Source organism: Bubalus bubalis, chromosome 8 (assembly GCF_019923935.1).
Source record: "Bubalus bubalis isolate 160015118507 breed Murrah chromosome 8, NDDB_SH_1, whole genome shotgun sequence".
Taxonomy (NCBI): Eukaryota; Metazoa; Chordata; class Mammalia; order Artiodactyla; family Bovidae; genus Bubalus; species Bubalus bubalis.
Window position 1 is genome coordinate 27,491,687 of NC_059164.1, and position 22,109 is coordinate 27,513,795.

Genomic DNA, 22,109 nt, shown 5'->3' on the forward strand with positions numbered 1-22,109 from the left:
AAAGGAAAACTTAGTTAAGTTAGCAGAATGTATATTTCATATCCTATTTTTTTTTTGAGCATTTATAGCTTATATTTAAGAGGCCCGGGACTCAAGGAAGCTAGCTATCTCTCTGTTCTATGGTATTTTTAATGGTGGACTAGACAGTTGGCTCTAAGACTAGTATACAGTGTGACCAGGTATCACAAACAATTGTAGGTCTACAGGGTCCATGAGGAAACACACACACACACAGAGTCCAGAAGTCCAACTATTCCTGGTACTGTGACCCGAAAGGTGTTTTTTCCACTTAAATTCCCTGGAGAAGAAAGTATTGGGTATCATAAAGGACAATATCCTTGATGACATCTGTATATTAAACTCAACAAATTTCATGGAGCTGTTTTTTTTTTAATATAAATTTATTTATTTTAATTGAAGGTTAATTACTTTACAATATTGTATTGGTTTCTTTTTAAAAAACAAATAGCATTTCAAATAGGTTTTATGATGTTATGGTGGCAAAAGTGATTTACTAAAAGTAATTTTTGCAAAGGCTAATGATATCTTTCTGATTGCATGGTTTAAACCTTTTACTAATTTGGGGGACCTTAAATACTACATATACTTCTGGCTATCTTCAGTAAATATTGTCTTTTTTAGCCAATATATTGAAAGTTATTGAGAAATGATTTTGAGATTGTGCTCCCTGAAATTTGGTACTAAAATGTGGTAATACAGCTTACCAGTGAAGTAATATTTTCACAAGAAAACCATTGAGCCAAACAAATCTTAAGTGAAAGATTTTCACTTAATCTGAAAGCTTTTTTACTCCCAGTAGGAGGCAAGGGAATAGCAATTAAAAATGATAACTTTTGCACTTTGGCACTATTAGCCCTATATTGTCAAAGAGAAAGTCATAGCAGCAGATGAACTAAAAATATGCTAAATTTCTTATAATTAAAAATTTTGAATTTAGATTAGATACATTTGAATGGTTTTTTGAAAACTATTATTGCATTCAAATTTAGATTGTTTACACTGTCATAGAATGAAAATAACTTTGAGTTCTGTTTTATAATATATACAGCTGATTTTTATTTTATCACATTTCATGTTCTCTTTTATTTTGTATAGTTAGACTGGTTTATCTCCTGAAGGGCTTCCCAGGTGACTCAGTGGTAAAGAATCTGGCTGCCAATGCAGGAGACACAGTGAGTTCGACCCCTCGGTTGGGCAGATCCCCTGGAAAAGGAAATGGCAAACCACTCCAGTATTCTTGCCTGGGAAATCCCATAGACAGAGGAGCCAGGTGGGCTCCCATGGGGTTGCAAATAGTTGGGACACGACTGAGCGACTAAGCACACACGCCTTCTGAAATATTAGAATTGTACCTTGTGAGATGAGGCTAGAGTATGCAAAATTGAGGTATGTGTTAAACTGGAATGGGGAAAAGGCATAGTTGGCAGCACTTCCTCCCTCCTGTCAAACTAATATGTTCAGAACAATTTCAGTTTGGCCTCTGCCTATCTACTCTGGCTTTAGGTTTAAATACCTTCTGTGCAATCTAAGGTCATTCTGTCCCTTCGTGGTAGTCCACAATATTAATAAGACCTTATTATGTATCAGGAACTGTCCCAGTGCAGCTGGGAGGAGGAGATATATTAAATGGGATATGGCACTATAATCAAGTAATCAAAAATACAGTAGATTAAATAAGGCAGTTTGTTTTATAAAGATTTTGGATAGATGTTACAGGTGTGGCTCAGTACCTCAGCCAAATTGGAGATTTAACTTGTTACTTTACTACCCTCAAAATGTGACCTTTCATTTCTTGGACCAAAGAGTTAGTCCAGGTCTTGTTTCCATTGTGCATTCCAGTCAATGGAAAAGGAGAAAAGCAAGGGGAAGACATATTCCTCTTTTAATGGCCACATCTCGAAATTATTTGTAACTTCTACTAATGTTTCATTCCTAGATCTTAGTCACATAGCCATAACTAACTGCAAGTGGAACTGTGAAGTGTAGTCATGGCTTCCTGGGTACTACTGTTAAAGAAAGGATGGGAGAGTGGATATTGTTAGATAACTAGGTCCTTTATCAAGCAGTGACCCAAACAGTCATGATCTTTAGGTTCAACCTGGCTCTGAGCTTAGAATTTCTTCCTTTAGATTTAGACGCAGTCATAGTCTGCATGCTAGGTAAAGGGCTATTTCACACATTATGCCAACACTGTTTTTTTTCCAGCGGCCTCAACTTAAGACCAGTTATGTACAGAATAACATGGAACTTACAATATATTAACTATATTTCTTCTAATTCATCCCAATAGCTACTATTTCTAATGCCTCCGCATATCTGATCCAGAATGGGATGCACAGTTTGCTAAAGTGCATGTCCCTCATTTCTACTATGAACTCTTCATAGGCAGGATATCTTAAACTAGAAAATTGTGTTGAGAACAGAGCCAAGTCCATGGTAAGCATCCAATAAATATTTGATAGATTTTTGTTGAATTGGTAATGAAAGTTAGCATGAGAACTGGATGCTGATTGGAGAAAGAAAACTCAATCTGATCCAGCTCAATTTAAATGTAAACTGAGCTTACATTATCACTACTTTTCACTCTCTCCTCACTATGACATCTATATGCTTGTTCTGTTTAGGGCTACACATAAGAATAATCATGAACATTTGACTTGGGAAAGGGAGTCAGGAAATTGTTCACCATCTTGATCATTTTGTCAACCCCTCTTTCCCTAAGGAGATATTTAAGTGGCCCCAAAACGTCACTAAACTGTAATAAAATATATCTTCTTGTTTTCTTTCTCTGTAATTTCTATAGAAAACATATAATTTGCATGCATTTTAAAAAAGGATCTTAAAAAGAAACTTTTACTTTTATATGATACTGTATAAAATATAATCAATTAATCCAACAGACAGTGACAGCATTAATGGGAAAAAAAGACTGAGGAGAGAAAGAGAGGGGAAAGGAAGCAGGAGAGATCTGTAATAATTATTATGCTGATGACTTTGTTATATAAAGCCACTTATCCTGTGACGTGAATGATAAATGAGCAACTAGTACATTGAAAGTCAATTGCTAATGATGCACGAGCATTAAAAGGCAGCTACAACTAAATCTTAGAAAATCAGAGTATGAAGGAAAAACATTAGATTTATGAAAGACTGAAGTACTCTAAAGAACATCCACAAAATCAGAGACATAATAATAGCATTATACTTTAAGCTGATGAAGAAAATGTTATAAATCATATCTCTGACTTGGAAATTCTCCCAATGGTTGGAATATTATTTCAAGAGGACCTTTATTTCTGAATTAAATGCCATAAATCTGAGAATTGTATTCACTTTTGTCACTTGATCCATTTGGTACTAAATTTATGGTAAGCCTCCATGAAAAGTTTCCAGCCGCCTTCAGATTCATAGCTAAGGTTAGTCTGAGTAGCACTCTTTTCTCGTAAAAGATATTTCCTTGAAGTTTGTCTACATTTTTCCTTTTGAAGCTAAGACTCATAGCATGTCTCATCTCAGTGCTGCTTTTGACATTGTTTTGGGTTCTTTGGCTGTGACATTATAACTGTATTATTTCCTCTACTAGCATTGCTCCAACCAGTTGGGTCCAGAAGTTGTGGTGTGGTGTTTTTTTTTTTTTTTTTTGAGATAATAAAATAAACATCTTTAGAAACAAATTTTTCTCCGTTTTAATGTTAACATTTCACATTTAGAAGTTCATCTCAATTTAATTTTAATTTTGTTAAAGAGCAGGAAAATAAAGTGAGTAAAAAGAAACAAAACAAAACAAAACCCTGAAAGTACAATTAACCAGTAGCCCAAGTATAGTTATATCCCATTTGACTAGTAGGATGGACTTGGCCAAAAAACAGGATAGATATATCTAATAGTTGTATGTTTTTCTCACCTCCCCACTTTAATTTAGCTGATTCAGGCATCATAAATATGATAAATATCATATAGGGTCTTTAGCTGACAGAATAAATTATGATTAATTATAAAACAGAGACTCTAATGAAATTCATTGCCTGATAGAAATACCAAAGATTACATGGTTTCTTGAGGTGGTATCCTTTTTATTATAGCATCTGGCAGTAGGAAGCTATAATGTATGTCTCTCTCTCTCTCTCACACACACACATACACACACACACACACACAGAGACATGTATTTCTGAATAATTTAGAAAATAGCCCAGTTTAGATGCAAGGAATTATTTCTTTCACATACTATGAACATAAAGTAATAATATAGAAAATGACAGTATCAGAACATATCCAGATGGCATGAAATAGAAATCATCCCAGTAGCAACAAGTATATTGTTTTAAAGATGGTATAAATCAAAACCATAGGAACTAACAGAAACTCTTATAGGAGTCCTTTGGTTTATGCTTTAAAAAGTGCCTCACTGAGATGAACACCTAAACAATGTTGGGCTGTCTTTGCAAAGAACATATGCAAGTCTCCAACTAATTGCATGGAGCTACATTATGGCAACATTTGTCACCCTTTAACTCTACAGAAGGAGTTAAAGTGTCCATATTTGGCTACATTGTTAAATTTAAGCTTGGACAAGATATTTTAACTAATCTGAACCTGTTTCCTAATTTGTAAAGTATATATATAGATATTCATTGTAGCATTTTGTAAGGGCTGGATGACATAGCTAATGTGACCAGCTGGTGCTTAGTAGTTGTTTGGTTAACTAACTCCTGCCTTGGTTGGCCTTGTGGTTCCTCACTTAGCGCTGGCTGCAGTGGAGTGGGAGTGGGCTCAATAATTTAGTTGAGCAGGACACAGAAAAGAAGGTGTTCATGAAAGCTGAGGCAAAAAAACCAAAAAAACAAAAGCAGCCAAACAAATCAAATTGGATTTATCACTCATTTTTAATTTTCTCTGTGTGTTCCTTTTGACTAGTGGTGAAGATAATAGAGATGGGAAAGAGTAAGTAAACAGGGTCATTTTGGGTGGTCTTTTCTCTTTAAAATTCACCCAAATTTTCAGTCTTGATGACTGCTTAATTTTTGACAGTTAAATGAGAAGAAGAATTGTATCAATAAATGCTATGTAACATGCATGAATCAATGGACCGGGTTTTATTTTGTACGAGTTGGCTCTCTAGAGGCTAATAAGGTCATATTCTAGGTATTAATTAGCTTAAGTAGCTCCCACCAAAACTGTTTTGGTTTCTATGGAGACTTTTTCTCTGGTTTACTGGTATATAACTGTTTCCTCACCTTTTCATTTCCTGAAATAGCACCAAATACAGTATCTAAATTTTGACTAATATAAATCAAAGCACATGCTTTCCTTTCACTAAAGTCCTCTGTTTCAACACATGTGCAGGATTTTCCTTTTTAATGCATTATACATCTGTTATTGCTAATGGGGATAAAATGTCACATGTTAAAAACAATAAAAGTTATTAAAAGCAGTGCAGGTTTTAAATATTTTGAAATTATGTTGGAAGTGTAGTTTTTTTCTTTAGTTATATGATAGTTTTCAAACCATTAGTATAAAAAGTGTGAAAATGAATATGTATATGAACATGCAAATATGATAATATAAAGCTTTTATGGATCACATTTATCAGGTTATAATGTACCCTTTTAAAAATAAATATTAAGTGTTACACAATCTCCATGTACATTTTACACACATGAGCACATGCACATTCATGCACACAAATAAACACACATTGCATTCCCATGGGCTACACTGAAGCAAAGCTGTGATGTGCATGCATGCATGCTCATCTGCTTCAGTCGTGTCTGACTCTTTGCAACCCTATGGACTGTAGTCTGCCAGGCTCCTCTGTCCATGGGATTCTCCAGGCAAGAATACTGAAGTGGGTTGCTATGCCCTCCTCCAGGGGATCTTTCCAACCCAGGGATGGAACCAACATCTCCTGCCTTGCAGGCAGATTCTTTACTGCTGAGCCACCAGGGAAGCCTCCAAAGCTATGATACTAATTGTTTAAAAGTCAGCAATTTCCTTAGATATTTGAAGTGTATTCCTGACTAATCAATAATGTCTTAGAATTAGCATAGATTATTATAGCTATTTTAATTGGATGTGTGTATGTGTGCACATGTAATTACGATAGAACTCAACCATGTTTAAGAAGGAATACCTCAATATTTTGACTGAATTTTCCATTTCAGTGTCAATGAAATTAAAGTTCATACTTTAACTTTGTATTTAATTAATTTCAACTTCTCTTTTGAGGAGCCTTTGGGAATATTTGTTTTATTGAAAAAATATTTGTAAATGAAAATCAATCATTTCTCAAGACCCAGTGATTTTATTTACATAAAATAATACAAAAATGGGGAAGCAAATTGAAGTTGTTTGAGATCAAGATCTGGTTTCCTTGCAGGAAGAGAAGAGCAATAACTGGAAGGACATGAGAAAGGGACCCTAATATGCTGCTGATACTTTGCTCTCTAGTATCTAAAGAAAACTATTACAGAATTTTACTCCTAAGAATGTCAGGTACCTAGTTTAAATGTTTTAAGTTTAGAAAGGCAAGAATTCTCATGTAAGTAACAGCATTCTGTCCTTCAACTAAAAGTAGACTTCACAAATTTTATTGTTGTGTGGCTATTTTTAATTAAAAATAATTTTGTTATTTTTCTCTTTCATTTCTTTGTGGTGATAACATTCTATAGGATTAGAAAGATCCCATAATCTTTCTATGGGATTACCAGGTGGTGCTCGTGGTAAAGAATCCACCTGCCAAGACAGGAAACCCAAGAGATATGGGTTTGATCCCTGGGTTAGGGAGATCCCCTGGAGTAGGAAATGGAAACCCACTCCAGTGTTCTTGCCTGCAGAATCCCAGGGACGGCAGAGCCTGGTTGGCTGCTGTCTATGGGGTTGCACAGGGTCAGATACGACTGAAGCAACTTAGCAGCAGCAGCATACTTATATATATAAAAGCATGCATACACACACATATATTTACACACATTTCCATATAAAAATCATGTCTCAAGTATTACTTTCTTTATAAAGTACTTTTAAAAAATTCATTCCAGAATTTTAATCCTCTTTCCAGAGCACAAACTATTTTGTATATCATCCTTTCAATCACTGCAATAATTTAAGTACTCACATTTTTAGACATCTAGGCTAGTTTCTGTATTCTGATACTAAAAACAATGTTGAGATGCATATTTTGTAGTCTAGTCTTTGTACATAGTGAGTGAAAGTTGCTCAGTCATGTCCGACTCTTTGTGACCCCCATGGACTATACAGTCCATGGAATTCTCCAGGCCAGAATACTGGAGTGGGTAGCCTTCCCTTCTCCAGGGGATCTTCCCAACCCAGGGATCGAACCCATGTCTCCTGCATTGCAGGTGGATTCTTTACCAGCTGAGCCACAAGGGAAGCCCATTTGAACATAGTTTCTGATTCCTTCCTAATGAAATTTCTGTAAGCAAGTCATAAGAATCCACAAAACAGCCTAATATTGTAAAATATGGCTTAGATCTTCTTAACTAGTGCCAAGGTTCAGAGAGCGTTCTTGAATCGTTCTTAACTCCTTTCTTGATATGGTAAATTGCCTGAACTTCAGATACTCTTGAATCACTCCAAGAGGAAGTGGCTCTGCTTCCAGGGAAAATTCTGTTTTTCTCATTGAGTCAATGACCCTCATCTAATCAATGAATGGTCTGTAGGTTTCCTGAATGGCAATTCCAGACACTTCGTTTCCTACAATTGGCTGGCAGCTGGTCTTAGTAATTATATTCAGGCCTGATAGTCTTATGTGGGGGCCAATGCTCTGTCAAAATCTGGAGTAATTCCTGGGCTTGTTTTCAATATATGCAAAGATACTGATACTCATTTAAATACATGTTTTAGTGATAAGTGATGGAAACATTAAACAATCATTAATGTTATAACACATGAAGTATTCAAGAAAGATGCTAATTAATCTAAAAAAAAGTTAAACGATGGAAGTACAGAGGAAAACAAAAACTTTTTAGAGATTTGAGCTAAGAGTAAAAAAATTTTACATGTGTACCATCCATTCTAAAATACATATGAAGGTATTCTGATAAAAATAATTTTCATGTATGCATGTTTTTATGCATGTGAGTCAAACAATGGAAGGAGGAGTTATAGGTACTGAAGAAGAAATTGTGAGGTGTCCAGGGTAAGGTCCACGAGGTACGCTATATATTTTCATGTGGATGTAATTTTGGAAGATTTTTGTTGTGTTTTCTTATGTTATGCTTTGAGTTCTGGTCATTTTTCAGCCTGTTTCATGTTAACTTTAGTAGTACAGTCTATTGAATTTAATGAAATATAGTCCACTAAAGTTTAATTTGTGGTTGTGTCATCTTGAAAGAAAGTGGCACCCAATATATATATTTTTTAAATGAGCTCATCTGCTTTAATTTTAATGGGCTTCAGTGAGATTAGACAAATGAATAGTGATGAAAGAAATGGTATGGCATGTTCAATAAGGTCTACAATTAACAAAACCACTACTTGTCAAATGCTTGTAAACTATAGTCACCACATTTTTAGGTCAAAAATATGACCCCATGGTGAGATTATTTGAAACTGGGTATGTTTCCCAAGTTGGAAAAATTTTGGTAAAGTTCAGGAGGCCCCCCAAATAAGGCTTTTGAAGTTGAATCAAAGCTTTTAAAAGAAACAAGATATTTAATAATTATTGTGTTAACTTTGTATGCAAGGAGGAACATTTTTCATATAAAATAGATATTAAAGAGTTATTATTTTTAAATGTTGACAAAATATAGTGTAAGTTAAGGCCAACTTTATCTTTTCAGAAACTGATGTTTAAATTACAAATAAATCTAGGTCAAAGAATACAAAAATTTTCAGAGTTTTTAAAATAAATCTACTAGTGTCAGAGTGAAAGGGAACCTATGTGAATAAAAAGGAGAAGTCCAGGCACAGCATTTTCAAAGACTTTAAATGGCAGAAATAACACAGGAGGTCCAGGGATGCACTTTGGAACCTGATGTTCCCCTTCACTGCTCCAAAGAGGGATCTTTTTTCTTCCAAATTCCTTTCTGTGGCAGGTGGTAGCCATTTAACATCCTGGGTGTGCAAGGAGTCCTATGTCCCTCAGAAAACCTAACACAAAGCATGGCCATGCCATCTCATTCTGGTTGGCTACCCTGAGCAAGTCTCAGGATTTCAGATTTCACATCAGCCAACATCAGGCACGTATAAATGCTTAATACTTGAGACAGTCCTACTTCTCAATTACTTTCACCAATACAGCAGCTTTCGAGATGAATTTGCTCAAAAATAAATTACCAGAGGATTTACCGACTGAGCTATTGCTTTTTCACATAAAAGCTTTTTATACAAATTTTAGAAACTATTTTAGGAATGTAAGTTTTACAGTGATCTTCCTGGCAGACTAAAGATTATGATTACATATATCATGAACCAGCAGCCTTATCCTTAAATTGTTATGTTTTTAAAACAAAACTAAACAAAAACACTTTATTTTTAGGGCAACAATTTAAATTGGGCACAAAATTGCCACACTACTTAAAAGACTCTGATTCACATGGAGAGGTTGTTGTTCTGTGACTCAGTTGTGTCCTACTCTTTGCTACCCCAAAGACTGCAACCCACCAGGATTCCCTGTCCTTCACTATCTCCTGGAGTTTGCTCAAACTCATGTCCATTGAGTCTGGGATGCCATCCAACCATCTCCTCTGTCACCCTCTTCTCCTCCTGCCCTCAATCTTTCCCAGAATCAGGGTCTTTTACAATGAGTTGGACAACTATTTAATACTGCTTTTATACGTGTTCTCATGGGTCCTTCTAAAAGGCTAAATTGTCATTTTGCTCTGCATACACATTCAACATTGAAAGGACATAAAGAACAATTACAATATGGGCTAAATATCTGTTGTACATGAGGCATTTTACTAAGCACTTTACAGGATCTGTTATATGACACTTTTAATGACTCTGTGTTACTTATTTCCACTTTACAGATCAAAGTAAGAAATTCTAACTGAATTATCTAATTTAGTAAGTAGCACAATTAAAATGTGAAGCTCCTCATTACTATAAATCCATACTTGAGAATGTTCTTTGGCCAAGAATGTCAACATGGACCAAGGACATAGAATCAACTATGTACTCAGTTCTTGATGATGTCCTTTAGGAATACAGTACTGATTTTTATTCCAGGACCCACAGAGTACCATGCACAGACTTGGTTTCACTTTATGAAACACTTGAAGAAAAATTGTAGAACATGATGTGAATGAAGTGAATGTGAATGTCTCCTTAAATTATTGATAATTTGCATTTATAAGGTGCTTTATATATGAAAATAATGTCAATTTTTTTTCACTTTTTTATTTGAAATACATACTTATAGATTCACAGGCCATTACAAAGATGGCACAGAGGTTCTGTGTACCCTTCGCTCACTTTCCTCCATTAGTTAGATCTTATATAACTACAGTAGAATATCAAAACCAGGAAGCTGACACTGGTGTGAGCTGCTATGGTTCTATGTCATTCTATCGCATGTGTGTACTAATGTAACCACCACTGCAGTTAAGACACAGAACTAGTCCACCAGGAATCGGCTAATTTGAATAAATTCACACTGATTTGAAGAGCAATATTTACTATAATGTCTGGGATGCTGATAAAATAGAACTCTTGTCAATAAATGCAGATCATTTTTTTTTTAATTTTCAAATTTAAAGTCACTTGCTTGCTAAGTTGTTCAGTCATGTCCTACTCTTTGCCACTCTATGGACTGTGGTCGGCCAGGCTCCTCTGTCCATGGGATTCTCCAGGCAAGAATACTGGAGTGGGTTGCTTTACCCTTCTTCAGGGGGTTTTCCCAACGCAGAGATAGAACTCACAGCTATTACGTTGTCTCTTGCATTGGCAGGCGGGTTCTTTACCAGTAGTGCCACCTGGGAAGCCCTAAAGTCACTTACCTACTCTTTTAAAAAATATATGTTCTATTACAGTAGTAGATTACTTTGGGAGTTTTGGGGGTATATTTGGGATATACTGCTCCTCTTGGAAAATGTGTAGACTAGGGCTAAATGCTGACATTCAAATATTCTAGGAATAAGAAATTTGGGAGGATTAAAAAATTATTTCATTTTTTCAGCTTATTTTAAAGCATTACACAATGAGTCCTGCTCTTTATGTATTTTATGCTTTCATGTTAAACCATGAGTGGTGAAGTTGATGCCTTAGTCATTGTGTTTTCATTGCCATAGAATTGGAAGGGATATAATAATATATAATATGGTATAATAATTATAGTGATGATGACATGCATTTTAATAGTAGTTACCACCTACTGAGTGCTCACTCTGCACCATTTACTCTGCATACATATTTCAATCAACTCTCATAAGAGCCCTGTGAGATGATTGTTATTAATCTTTACTTTAAACATGAAGAAACTGAGGTTCAACAAAGTTAAGTTGTACTAGCTTTTGCAGCATTATGCTAGGTTGTGATTCAAACCCAGCTCTGTCACATTCCAAAGCTTGTGTTTATAACCATTATGTTCATCAAAAGAGTTTATATTCTCCATTTTTGGCAATACTGCACTAAAGCCACCTGAGGAAAGTTGTAGCTTTAAAATATCCATAGAAGATTAGTTCAGGACCTCTTCCAAAATTTCCACCAGTAGTCCACCTTCCCCATTCCATTGTAGAGACTAAATCCCTGTGCATAAGTATGTCCATGATGTGCTCATGCCTACATTTCTGATTATCAGTAACAATGAAGAATAGTTTCTGATTTTTACCACATTGCATGCATGCTAAGTTTTCTTAGTCGTGTCCTACTGTTTGCGACCCTATGTACTGTAGCCCATAAGTCTCCTCTGTCCATGGGATTCTCCAGGCAAGAATAGTGGAGTGAGTTGCCATGCCCTCCTCCAGGGGATCTTTTCAACCTAGGGATTGAACCCATGTCTCTGATGTCTCCTGCATTGGCAGGCAGGTTCTTTACTACCACCTAGGAAGTGGCACCTAGTGCTACCTGGGAAGCCTTTTTGCCATATTATTTCTACGTAAATAAAATTATCATATTCACAAATAAACTCACACCTTGAGAGTTCAGCCTCTGAAATCCTTGACTGAATGTAAATCTTGGCAGTACTCATTGTTAGCTGATTGGGCAAGTTATTTGACTTCTTTATTCCAAAGTGTCTTCATCCCTAAGAGAGTTATAATAGTGTCGATAGCCTAAAATTATTATGAAAACTTTAATAGTAATCAACATGTGCTGTCATATAAGTAAGCAATATAGTAATGATAGACATTACTAGTTATTATAGACATTATTACTTCATCCAGATCTAAGAATCCAATTATTCTCTTGTTCTCCTTTAGACCATTTCCAGTTTCTCCAACATTTCACTAAACTATGGGATTAAATGTAACAAACACTTAACTAAACTCTAGGACTGAAGATAGTCAACCAGTTTTAGATCTGATCAGTAGTAAATACAGCTTGTGAAATTTTGAAGAAGCGACAGAATTATCTGCAGTAAAATAACTGTGTAATTATATTCCTTAATTCAGATATATTTGTATGACATTATTGTCTTCTATTGTTCACCAACTGTTTGTTCTATTTCCATATTCTCATAGATGTTTTCCTCACTTTTGAAGACTGGAAATCATAAAAAGTTGTCCATAACAGCTGCTTTGAGGTCATCTACATTTGCTGGTTGCAGGTGGAAATCTCTTTCACAGAGCCCCAGATAGAGGGCTGTAAAATTTGGCCTTTGAGGGAGCCAGACTGCACCAGCCTTTTGTATAATTTATCATCCACAGAGTGTGTTAAGGTGCTTTTGATCTTGAAGGCAATATCTTTCAAAGAAATGTGTTGCTTATATGTGACCATTGATGCTTTATAGGAATCTCAGTATCATGCTGATTTCAATGAGTGAATGAATTTTTAAGATGGTAAACTGATGACAATTTAATTGAGAGACTCTAGATCTTGTTTAAAGCCAGTCAGAGGATCAAATGAGAGAAAGTATGTGAAGAGTGCTTTGAATACAATAATGCACTAAGTAATCATTTTATTATGATAATTGTAACATTTTATTGTGATAATTCACAGCATTATTTGTCAAACTCTTGACTTCACTGAATGTCAAATGTTTTTTGCCTTCTGTAAAACTGAGTGGAATTCTATGAAATATTAGCCACAAAGAATATTTTAAAAATACATGCATAATGTTCTTTGCATTTACTTACATTTCTTTATGGAATGTGTTTTAGGCACAGAACTGAAATTTGGTATCATAGAGAAAGTTGTGGAAATTTATAGGCTTTGGTTTATGGAGACTTGAAGAAGTTTTTCCGTCTTTCTGGTATTTTATCCCTGTCAGTTTGCATTGCTTCTTTTCTTTCCTTCTCCTCCTTCGCCAGGTTTGGTTTTGAGCACTGGATTCAAAGAAACCCCAAAGTCAAAACAAAATGGTCAGAACTGCTGACTCTTGTTTTGTAACCTTTTTTAGTCCAGCATTCACAGGAAGAGAGGGTACTGACCAGAAACTGGGCCTAACTTCTCCCAAAATGTTGCCAAAGTTCAGGAGCCTGTGACTGAACTTGGGCCAAGGCACAGATACATACCAACACTTTTCTAACACATTTAAACTGTAAGTTAATCAAGTAATACCCAATAAGAAGTAGATTTAGTACTTAAAAATTCAGTATTAATCTGCCAACTATTTTTTAACTTGCCTCTGTTGACTGGAATTTAATTATTAAAAGTTAAATCTGTGTTAAGATATGCCAATATGTATCACAAACAAAATAGAAAGCAATGCTACGTGATCGGGTTGGGATTCTATAGTCAGGGCTGAAAAGCAAAGTATCACCAACTGCACAGGGATGTCTACTCCATGGGTATAGACATAGTTGCTGGCAAGCTAACAGTAGAGGAGAGGTGCAGAGAATGTTCAAAGCAAAACCTGCCAGCTATTTTTGATAAAAATATATAAAAATAAAAATGGTGGTGGTTTCGTCACTAAGTCATGTTCGACTCTTTCGACCCCATAGATTAGGGCTTGCCAGGCTCCTCTATCCATGAGATTTCCCAGGCAAGGACACTGGAGTGGGTCAAACCTGTGACTTCTGCATTGCAAATGGTTTCTTTACCACTGGGCCACCAGAGAAGCAAAATAAAAATAATTTACATTTTGTATTAAGTAGAATCTCTTGTAAAGTTGCAGGTACATTTGAGAAACTCACACATGAAGTGTACTTAAATGTCTTCATTAACTTTGAAATCTTCCTTGAAGATTTAAAATTATAAAAAATTACATGGAACTGTGCTTTATCAAGTTTCATTTCAGAATTTTGGTAGTTGTTATAAACATTCCACAATAGTGTTTTTATAATGGAAATACTGACAAATGCAATAATAAACACGAAAATCCTAGGGTCTTAATTGTATGTTCCTGCAGGAATTACACATACTAGCATAATATCTGGTTCATGAAAATGAACCAGATGCTAATTTTGTCAAAATCTGTTTTCATATTGGGCAACTGTAAAAGATGATAGGCCTGAATGACTGCCTGTAGATGGAAAAGGCTTTTGATTATTTTTACTTTCGCTGGAGAGCCTGATTATGTCTTTCAAATATGATTTCATTTAGATCTTTTCTTGGTTTACATGTCTGAATTCTAATAGTAACCTGATAGTGATGGGGAACTTAGTTTGAGACCAAAAGGCAGTTTTCAGTCAGTAAAGAGTGTGTAAATAAATCGCCTCCAAGCAATGTCTAAACTAGTATTTATATTTCAAATGCCCAAATAACTTTAAGATTTAAAACACCGATTATTACAATTTTCCAGAAGTACTTGATATATTTAGCATTTTTTTTAACTGTTGGAAGGTATTGAAAAACCAATATTGACTGATATTTCTATCAATGTTGGTTTATAAGAGAATAAAGAATAAGACAATTTTAACACAGGATGTGCTAATTACTAAAAAAACAAAAATACTTTCATTAAAAGCACACTAGATTTATGGATCTAACATGGGAAAGCTAAAACTATCACGTTGCTTAGAAAAATTGAATGGCGAGACATGGAGGTACCTGGATTAATGTTTGAAATGCAGACAATTTGGTCTTATCTCTATGGATGATTTGATACAAAGACTAAGTCAATCTATTTCTCTGTATTTCTGATCCTTATTTGGCTTCATATTATTCTATGACTACAACGATTAAGAAGAAGCCTTAAGACACTTTACATTTTAGAATAGCTTCTAGACATAGAAAAAACTTAAAGCATTTATAAGCTTAAAAGTTTTAATAATTGTTGAACAATTCTAATAATTGGAAAAACCTTTTGTATTTAGAGTTTCTTTGGCTGTTATTTACTATTCAGAGGAAATATTCACTGTAGGATATCATGAGATTACTAAGAATATAACAGAATGGTTCAGAATATTAGGGAGAGTACTAAGGATGATAGATGGTTGTATTTATGCTACAGGACCTGAGGATTTTGAAGAACTCTGTCTACAAATTTTCTTTTTTTAATTTCTTATTTTCAAAATCTGTTCTTTCAACAAAATATTAATGATTCCTAAAGTTGACTGTTTTTAGAAAAATTTGCTTATCACTTGCAGATTTTTTTTAAAAAATGATGTTTAGTTGTCAGGAGAACTTTAGGCGGGAGAAGGAACAGAACTTCTGTAAGCCCTTTCGATTTTGAACACATTCACCCTATATGTAAAATGTCAACACACTTTGTAAATTGAATAAATAAATAACTGGATAAATGAGGGCTTGATGCAGCCACTAGCACTACATAAGAAGTTGGGAAGCTGAGGACAGTTTGGTGATGAGTTGAGATACATTTACTTTTGACATACTGAATTGAGCAATTTTAAATTTATCTTTAAAAATACAGGTATGCTAGTTTTACTAGCCAAAAAGTTATCTAGAAAAAGAGAAAATGAGTAATTTTATTTTATAAAACTAATATAGGGGTCACTGTCCAAATTTCAGTTTATTTTATTGAAAGTGCTAGAGGGGAAAAAAAAAAACACTCCCTGGTTTTGTTGTTGTTTGGTTTAGTTGGTTACGTTTTTTCCTTTACGTATTTATCCTAATATTCTTATGGTAGAGGAAGAAACAATATTCAAAAAAAGAAGTCATCTTTGGGAAAGTGGTCATTTCAAAACTAATTCAGTTCCCATAGAGAGAAGAACTAGGAAAACTTTTAATTTTCAGGACAAGCAAATCCCTATAATGCTGATGGGAGGATATGTGAACTGGCAGATCTGCTTGGAAGGCAATCTGGCCTTTAGCTACAAAGTTAAATGTTCCCTTGGTGCAGAAATTTCACTTCTAGTCACTTAGTGTCAGGAAATTATCATAGGCACAGAAAATATTTATAAGAGTGCTCTTGCATCATCATTTATTTTTTAAAAGAGAAAATAGGCATCCACTTGTAAAGTACTGGAGTGAAGTTGTGATACATGGATATAATAATAGAATACAGTGATCAAAATTACGTTTGAGTAATACTTAAGGTCAAGGAAAGAGTGCTCATTCTATAATGCTGAGTGGACAAATTCCAAAAGTATCCCAGATTTGTTTAACACATTGAATTTATATCTGTATAAAAAAGACTAAAAGAAATAGATTAAAACGTTATGTGGTAACATGAAGTGATTTAAATTTATTCTTAAATTTTAATTTTCTAAACTTTTTAGGATGAGTATATATTACTTCTTAATAAAATGAAACACGTTTCTAAAAGGCTAATAGGGAGACCTGTGTGTGTCTGTGCACATCCGCCCAAGGATTTGCGAGGTGAGAGCAAAATATAGTGTTGGAACAATAGGATTTATTCACTTTACAGTAGATGGGGATTACTCATTCTGATTCCTCTCCTCACTTACCTACTGCTATCTTAAGAACCCCATTTCAGTTGTTGGCAGAAATTCTTCCTTAGCACAAAAGAACTGTGAAATGGCAGACCGTCCAAACTGGAGGGAGCCCCTGAGCACGATCTTGCTTCAAACTCATGTCCACCGCACACTTTTTGGCAAAGTGGAAGAATGAATTTCCTCCTCTGACGTTTTCTCTCCCTTATCCCTAGATGCAACTAGAATGAAAACTATCTTTCCCTACCTATAGCTAAAAATTTGAAAGTGCGCGCTCTGGTGGGGCTGCCCCTGGGAAGACCCGGCCCTTTTCCCCCGTAGGCGACCAGGGGAAACAACTGTAGGTGGTAAAGGCTCCGGGGGCCCGAGACGCCTTGTAAGCCCAGCTGCACCCCCAGCGCGTAAGCTGGAGCTGTCCCCAGTTCCCTCCCGGTTCAAGCATCCTACTCCGGGAGGGGCCACACCAGGGTTGCTGTTTAGAGCCTAAGCGGAGGGGAAGGTAAGGGGAGGGAGAGGAGGCGAGGGGAGGGGAATAATGTCTCCTGGTTTCTCATTTCCTTCTTTCTGCCTCTCGACAAGACTAAGAGGACCGCACGAGAGAGCCGGAGCGCCCTGGGCCTCTCAGAAGACCCAGTAACCCTCACTCCTCACCGGACTAGGACCACCCTCTCCGCCCCTCTCCCCTTCCCGCACCCCACGAGCACGGGCCGGAGCGGAGCGCCTGCCTGGGATGGCTCAGCGCCGATTCTAGAGGCAAAAAAAAAAAAAAAAAGGAATATCTCCTTATAGTTATATTAAAGAAGAAAGAAAGAAAGAAAAGTTAAAAGCTAGGACTGCACAGACGCTCCCAAAGTCTCCCGACTGCGGGGAGGGTTAGCTTCCCACCCGCCCGACAGACGCTGCTCGTGGACGTGGGCCTCGACTGCCCCAACTCGGTTTTAGCTCGTCCTCACTCGCCTCGCCGGCTCCTGCCCCATACTCCATCGACAGCGACCGCATATATATTAAATCTACGGCTTCCACGCCTCTCGAGGACTGTGGACATGTTATAATCCAGAACCAAGCTCCTGCGAAGGCCAGTCGTTCTGTTTGGGAGGGCCCCTCCTGGCCTTTCCGTCGCACCCACTGCTGGGTCTTCAAACACCCCAAACCCGTGCGCGCCCAGGCAAGGAGTGGGCAGACACTTCCACCCGACCCTGGCTCAGTCGCTTTCCTTCTCCAAGCTCTCCAAGAGCTCGGTCATGAAGGAGATGTAGACAATGGCCAGGCGCAGAGTCTCGATCCGGGAGAGCCTCTTCTCGTAAGCAAAAGTGGGCACCTTCCTCCGCAGCTGATCGAAGGCCTCGTTGAGGTTGAACATTCGCTTCCTCTCGCGGATGTTGGCTGCTTGGCGCTGGGCGTAGGTGATCACTCTTTTCCTCTTGGGGCGGCCCAGCAGGGAGGCGCCTCTCCCGTGCTCCTCTTCCTCCTCGTTTTCCCCATCTTCTCCTTCCCCCTCCTCTTCTTCTGGATCCTCTTCCTCAAAACGCGCCAGACTCCTGGGTCTTCCGTCTCGGAGCACAAGGTCCTGGTGGTTCCCATAGGGGACCCTAGGTGTCAAGTCGCAGAGGAGAGGGTGCCCCGGGGAGGCTAGGGATAGGTCTGCGACGAAGTCCAGGACGGTGGCGTCCACGCAGCTCTCGGGAAAGGCTGCCATCGAGTCTGCTTGGCCCTGCGTCTCATAGGTTTCTGGAAGGGAGGGGCAAGCCTGGTGACGGCCTTCCTAACAGCCCTGAATCTGATGGGTCACCATCACCGAAGGGTCAGGGACATTAATATGTATAACCAAGCTGATAACAGGATTAGGTGCACCGATAGGGAAGGCTCTGACAACGTCCCTCCTCTCGAAACTGATGGAAGAAGACAAGCTTGAGAACGCCGGAAGACTCAAAGGAATAGGCCTCCGATTCTGCGATCCTTTCCGCCCTGCCACCTGGGACAGTTCCTTCTTGGCAACAACCTTCAGCTCTTACCTGCTGTGCTTTTTGTGTGTCTCCACACTCCCGCAGCCAACTAATATTCTTCAAGCTCCTTGTCTCATGTAGTTCTTTAATTTAGCTTTGGGTTTTCAAAGCAAGGATGTTTTCCACCGCTCTGGCTTCTCCTTGGCTTCAGGCTGGGAGTTCCGAATCTTGCCACCCTCTGCTGCCAATGGGTGTGAAAGAAGTGCATGTGCTTTTAATGATGTCCAGAAGAGGGGCCCTGTCTGCCAGGGGTCGAGGGGAGCTGTTTGTCTGGTATCCCAGTGCAGCGGCTACTGAAAGGCAAGATCTTCCATTAGCTTAAGTAAGCATCGTAGGAGGGGAGAGGGGGCATTCCCCAGAGTCGCTCTTGGAATCCTCTTTCTCTTTCCACTGCAAGGTAAACAGCTCTCCTGCCGCTTTACGAACCCTAGCTTCTAAAATCTGTTTCGCTATAATCAATCTAACAATTGAGATACTTGACTTTCCTTTCCTAACCTTTATCCCCCACCCACGTAAAGGATTTTACTTAGAGGGCAAAAAGTGATGATGGCAATAACATGAAAAAGAGCAGCTCAGAGTGTTTCTCCCAGCGTGCTTCACTGTATAATCCCTGTGTGGGAGGAAAGCAAACCCTCCCTCCAAACAAAACAACTTCAGTCTCCTTTCAAAATTGCGATTCACCTTTTGATAAACTAATTGGTCGATCAGCTCACCCTCCGCGGAGAATTCTTTCAAATTTTAAATTGCTGATTGGTATCCTTGAACAAAGAATAATCTTTACACTTCTATCTGGTTACATTTCCTCATTACCACCCTACAAGATTTAAGCCTAGAAACTATACTGCATTGTAAGAGGGTTTGTTTGTTTTTTTGAGGTGAATAAAGATTATAGATTTGGTGTAACGAAAATAAAATTTTACTGATTTCAAATATATCTCATGTATATATGTTTGTTTGGTTTTTTTTTAACATAGAAGAGTTCAGTTTTCTTTTTTGCTGATAGCTATATTTAATTATTCAATGTAAAGATTTTTACGAGACAGGGTGCAGCAAAACAACACCTAAGAAAATCATTTTGAAGATGTATTAAAAGAAAGCTTAAAAAGATGAGTGCAGAGATGCCTTGGTTCAAGGGAGAAATACGAAGACATCAATTCCTATTGAGGTAAGCAGTGACTGGGACGCTTAAGTTAGTACATTGGACAGCTCCCAGAAACTGCCTGCTTATAACAGGTAAGCACAATATTTTTTCTTTTCCTAGTCTGCCATTCTGTGAGTACTCCCAGATCCTATTAAAGCAATATAATCTTGGAGTCTTCTTTTGGCTTTCTATTATTTTTCTTATTAAAAAAAAATTTGTGTCTGGGTTCTCTCCTTTGCTCTTTTGTCCCTTAATTAGTTTTCTTTTCCCTTGCTGTGTTTACTTTTCACTCTCCAATTTACATTGTGATAACTCAAGTAGAAAAGAATAAAAATTAATGTCCCTGAAAGATGTAATGAGAATATCTCTGACTGAGAGTACCTATTTGGCTTTTACTAAAAATGGTGGCTTAGAGGATAAAGCATCCGCCCACAATGCGGGAGACCAGGGTTCAATCCCTGGGTAGGGAAGATCCCCTGGAGAAGGAAATGGCAACCCACTCCAGTACTCTTGCCTGGAAGATCCCATAGACGGAGGAGCCTGATAGGCTATAGTCCATGGGGTCGCAAAGAGTTGGACACGACTGAGCAACTTCACTTCAAACTTCTCTCAAAGACTGAAAAATAAAAAAGAATTGGAATTTCAACCGTGGCTAAAGAATAAGTAAACCAGAGGATTAATTTTTGTTTTGACAAGCAGTAACATGCCTTCTAACTCCTGTTTAACTTAATGCATTATTAAGCATTTGGATAAATTTTATAGTTTATTTTTAGCTACTGAATGTTTCGCATGACTTATTCTTTCCCTTTTAAATGCATGCATGAGTGGAATGAATATCTCATCTAGTGAGAATCTAGTTCTACATCAAACATACATTGGGACATTTAATGAAGGGAAACATGATAGAAATTTAAATTTACTAAAATGAATGTCAGAAACTATCCTGAGACTCTAAAAGTCACTTTCCTTAGACTAAAATTCTTCCAAAATCAGATAAGATTGGAAGCATTCAGGATGGTATGGCTGTAGACAGACTAAAATTCTTTGATTTTATCCAAGGGAATGAATATTTCAACCATCACATCACAAAAAATGTGTAGAAAAATGAAAGGAATCAATGCACAGTATTGGTTGAACTATTAAGATACTACTGAATTTATTAAAATGTCTTACTATGTATACCTGTAACAATAATTTAAAACTACATTCTCAATTTTATCATAAAATCCCAATATAAACATTTCTCTGTCCACAATAATTTGTTTATCTTACAAGGTTCTAATCATGGTGACATAGAGGAAAATGTTAAAATCTAAGTTATCATTATTAACTCTTTTTTGTTTGTAAATGAAATTAATTATAGAACAGTAATAAGTGAAATCACTTTCTCTGCTTATTTTGAAACATCCACTTTAAAAAATGGTTTTGTGGCTATCTGGTTCCACAACAAATAAACAGTAAATGTAGTAAATTTGTAGAGTACTATGTGGTTTAAAACAGATCATCTCGTTGGAAAGAAACATTATTTTCATCTCCAGATTTGAAAGTTAAGAGAGAAACATTTTTAAAAACCCCAACTGAGGCTTAAAGGAAGTTCAATTCAAACTTGATTTCTTTGGGTTCTAGGCCTATAGATAGCTTATAAATTATTCAGTGATCTACATGGAGGCTTTTGAAAAGAGTTTGATAAGCCCTCAACAAATTCTGCTCAAGATCATTTCAGGAAATGGTTATGAAATGACAGTCAGTTTTGCTTAGTTTTTTACCTACTTTACCCCTATTGGCCATCATTAAACATTTTGTGTATACAGATAGTCCCTGATTTACTATGGTTCGACTTAAATGAGTTTTTGACTACTATGGTGCAAAAGCAATATACATTCAGTAGGAACTATACTTCAGATTTTGAATTTTGATCTTTTCTCTGGCTAGTGAGATGCAGTAAGACATGGCTTTTGTAATGCTGGGCAGTGGATGCAAGCTATGGCTCCCAATCATCTGTACTATGATGAGGGTATACAATCC

The 22,109-nt window shown here is 36.9% G+C and overlaps 1 protein-coding gene across 1 annotated transcript; it reads right to left on the reverse strand.

Annotated features, from left to right (window-relative positions):
- Positions 1–16,314: 16,314 nt before the first annotated feature.
- On the reverse strand, positions 16,315–18,979 carry FERD3L (Fer3 like bHLH transcription factor). Its single transcript, XM_044947206.2, has one exon. The coding sequence runs from the start codon at positions 18,634–18,636 to the stop codon at positions 18,142–18,144; it is 495 nt and encodes a 164-aa protein (XP_044803141.1). The 5' UTR covers positions 18,637–18,979; the 3' UTR covers positions 16,315–18,141.
- Positions 18,980–22,109: the final 3,130 nt, after the last annotated feature.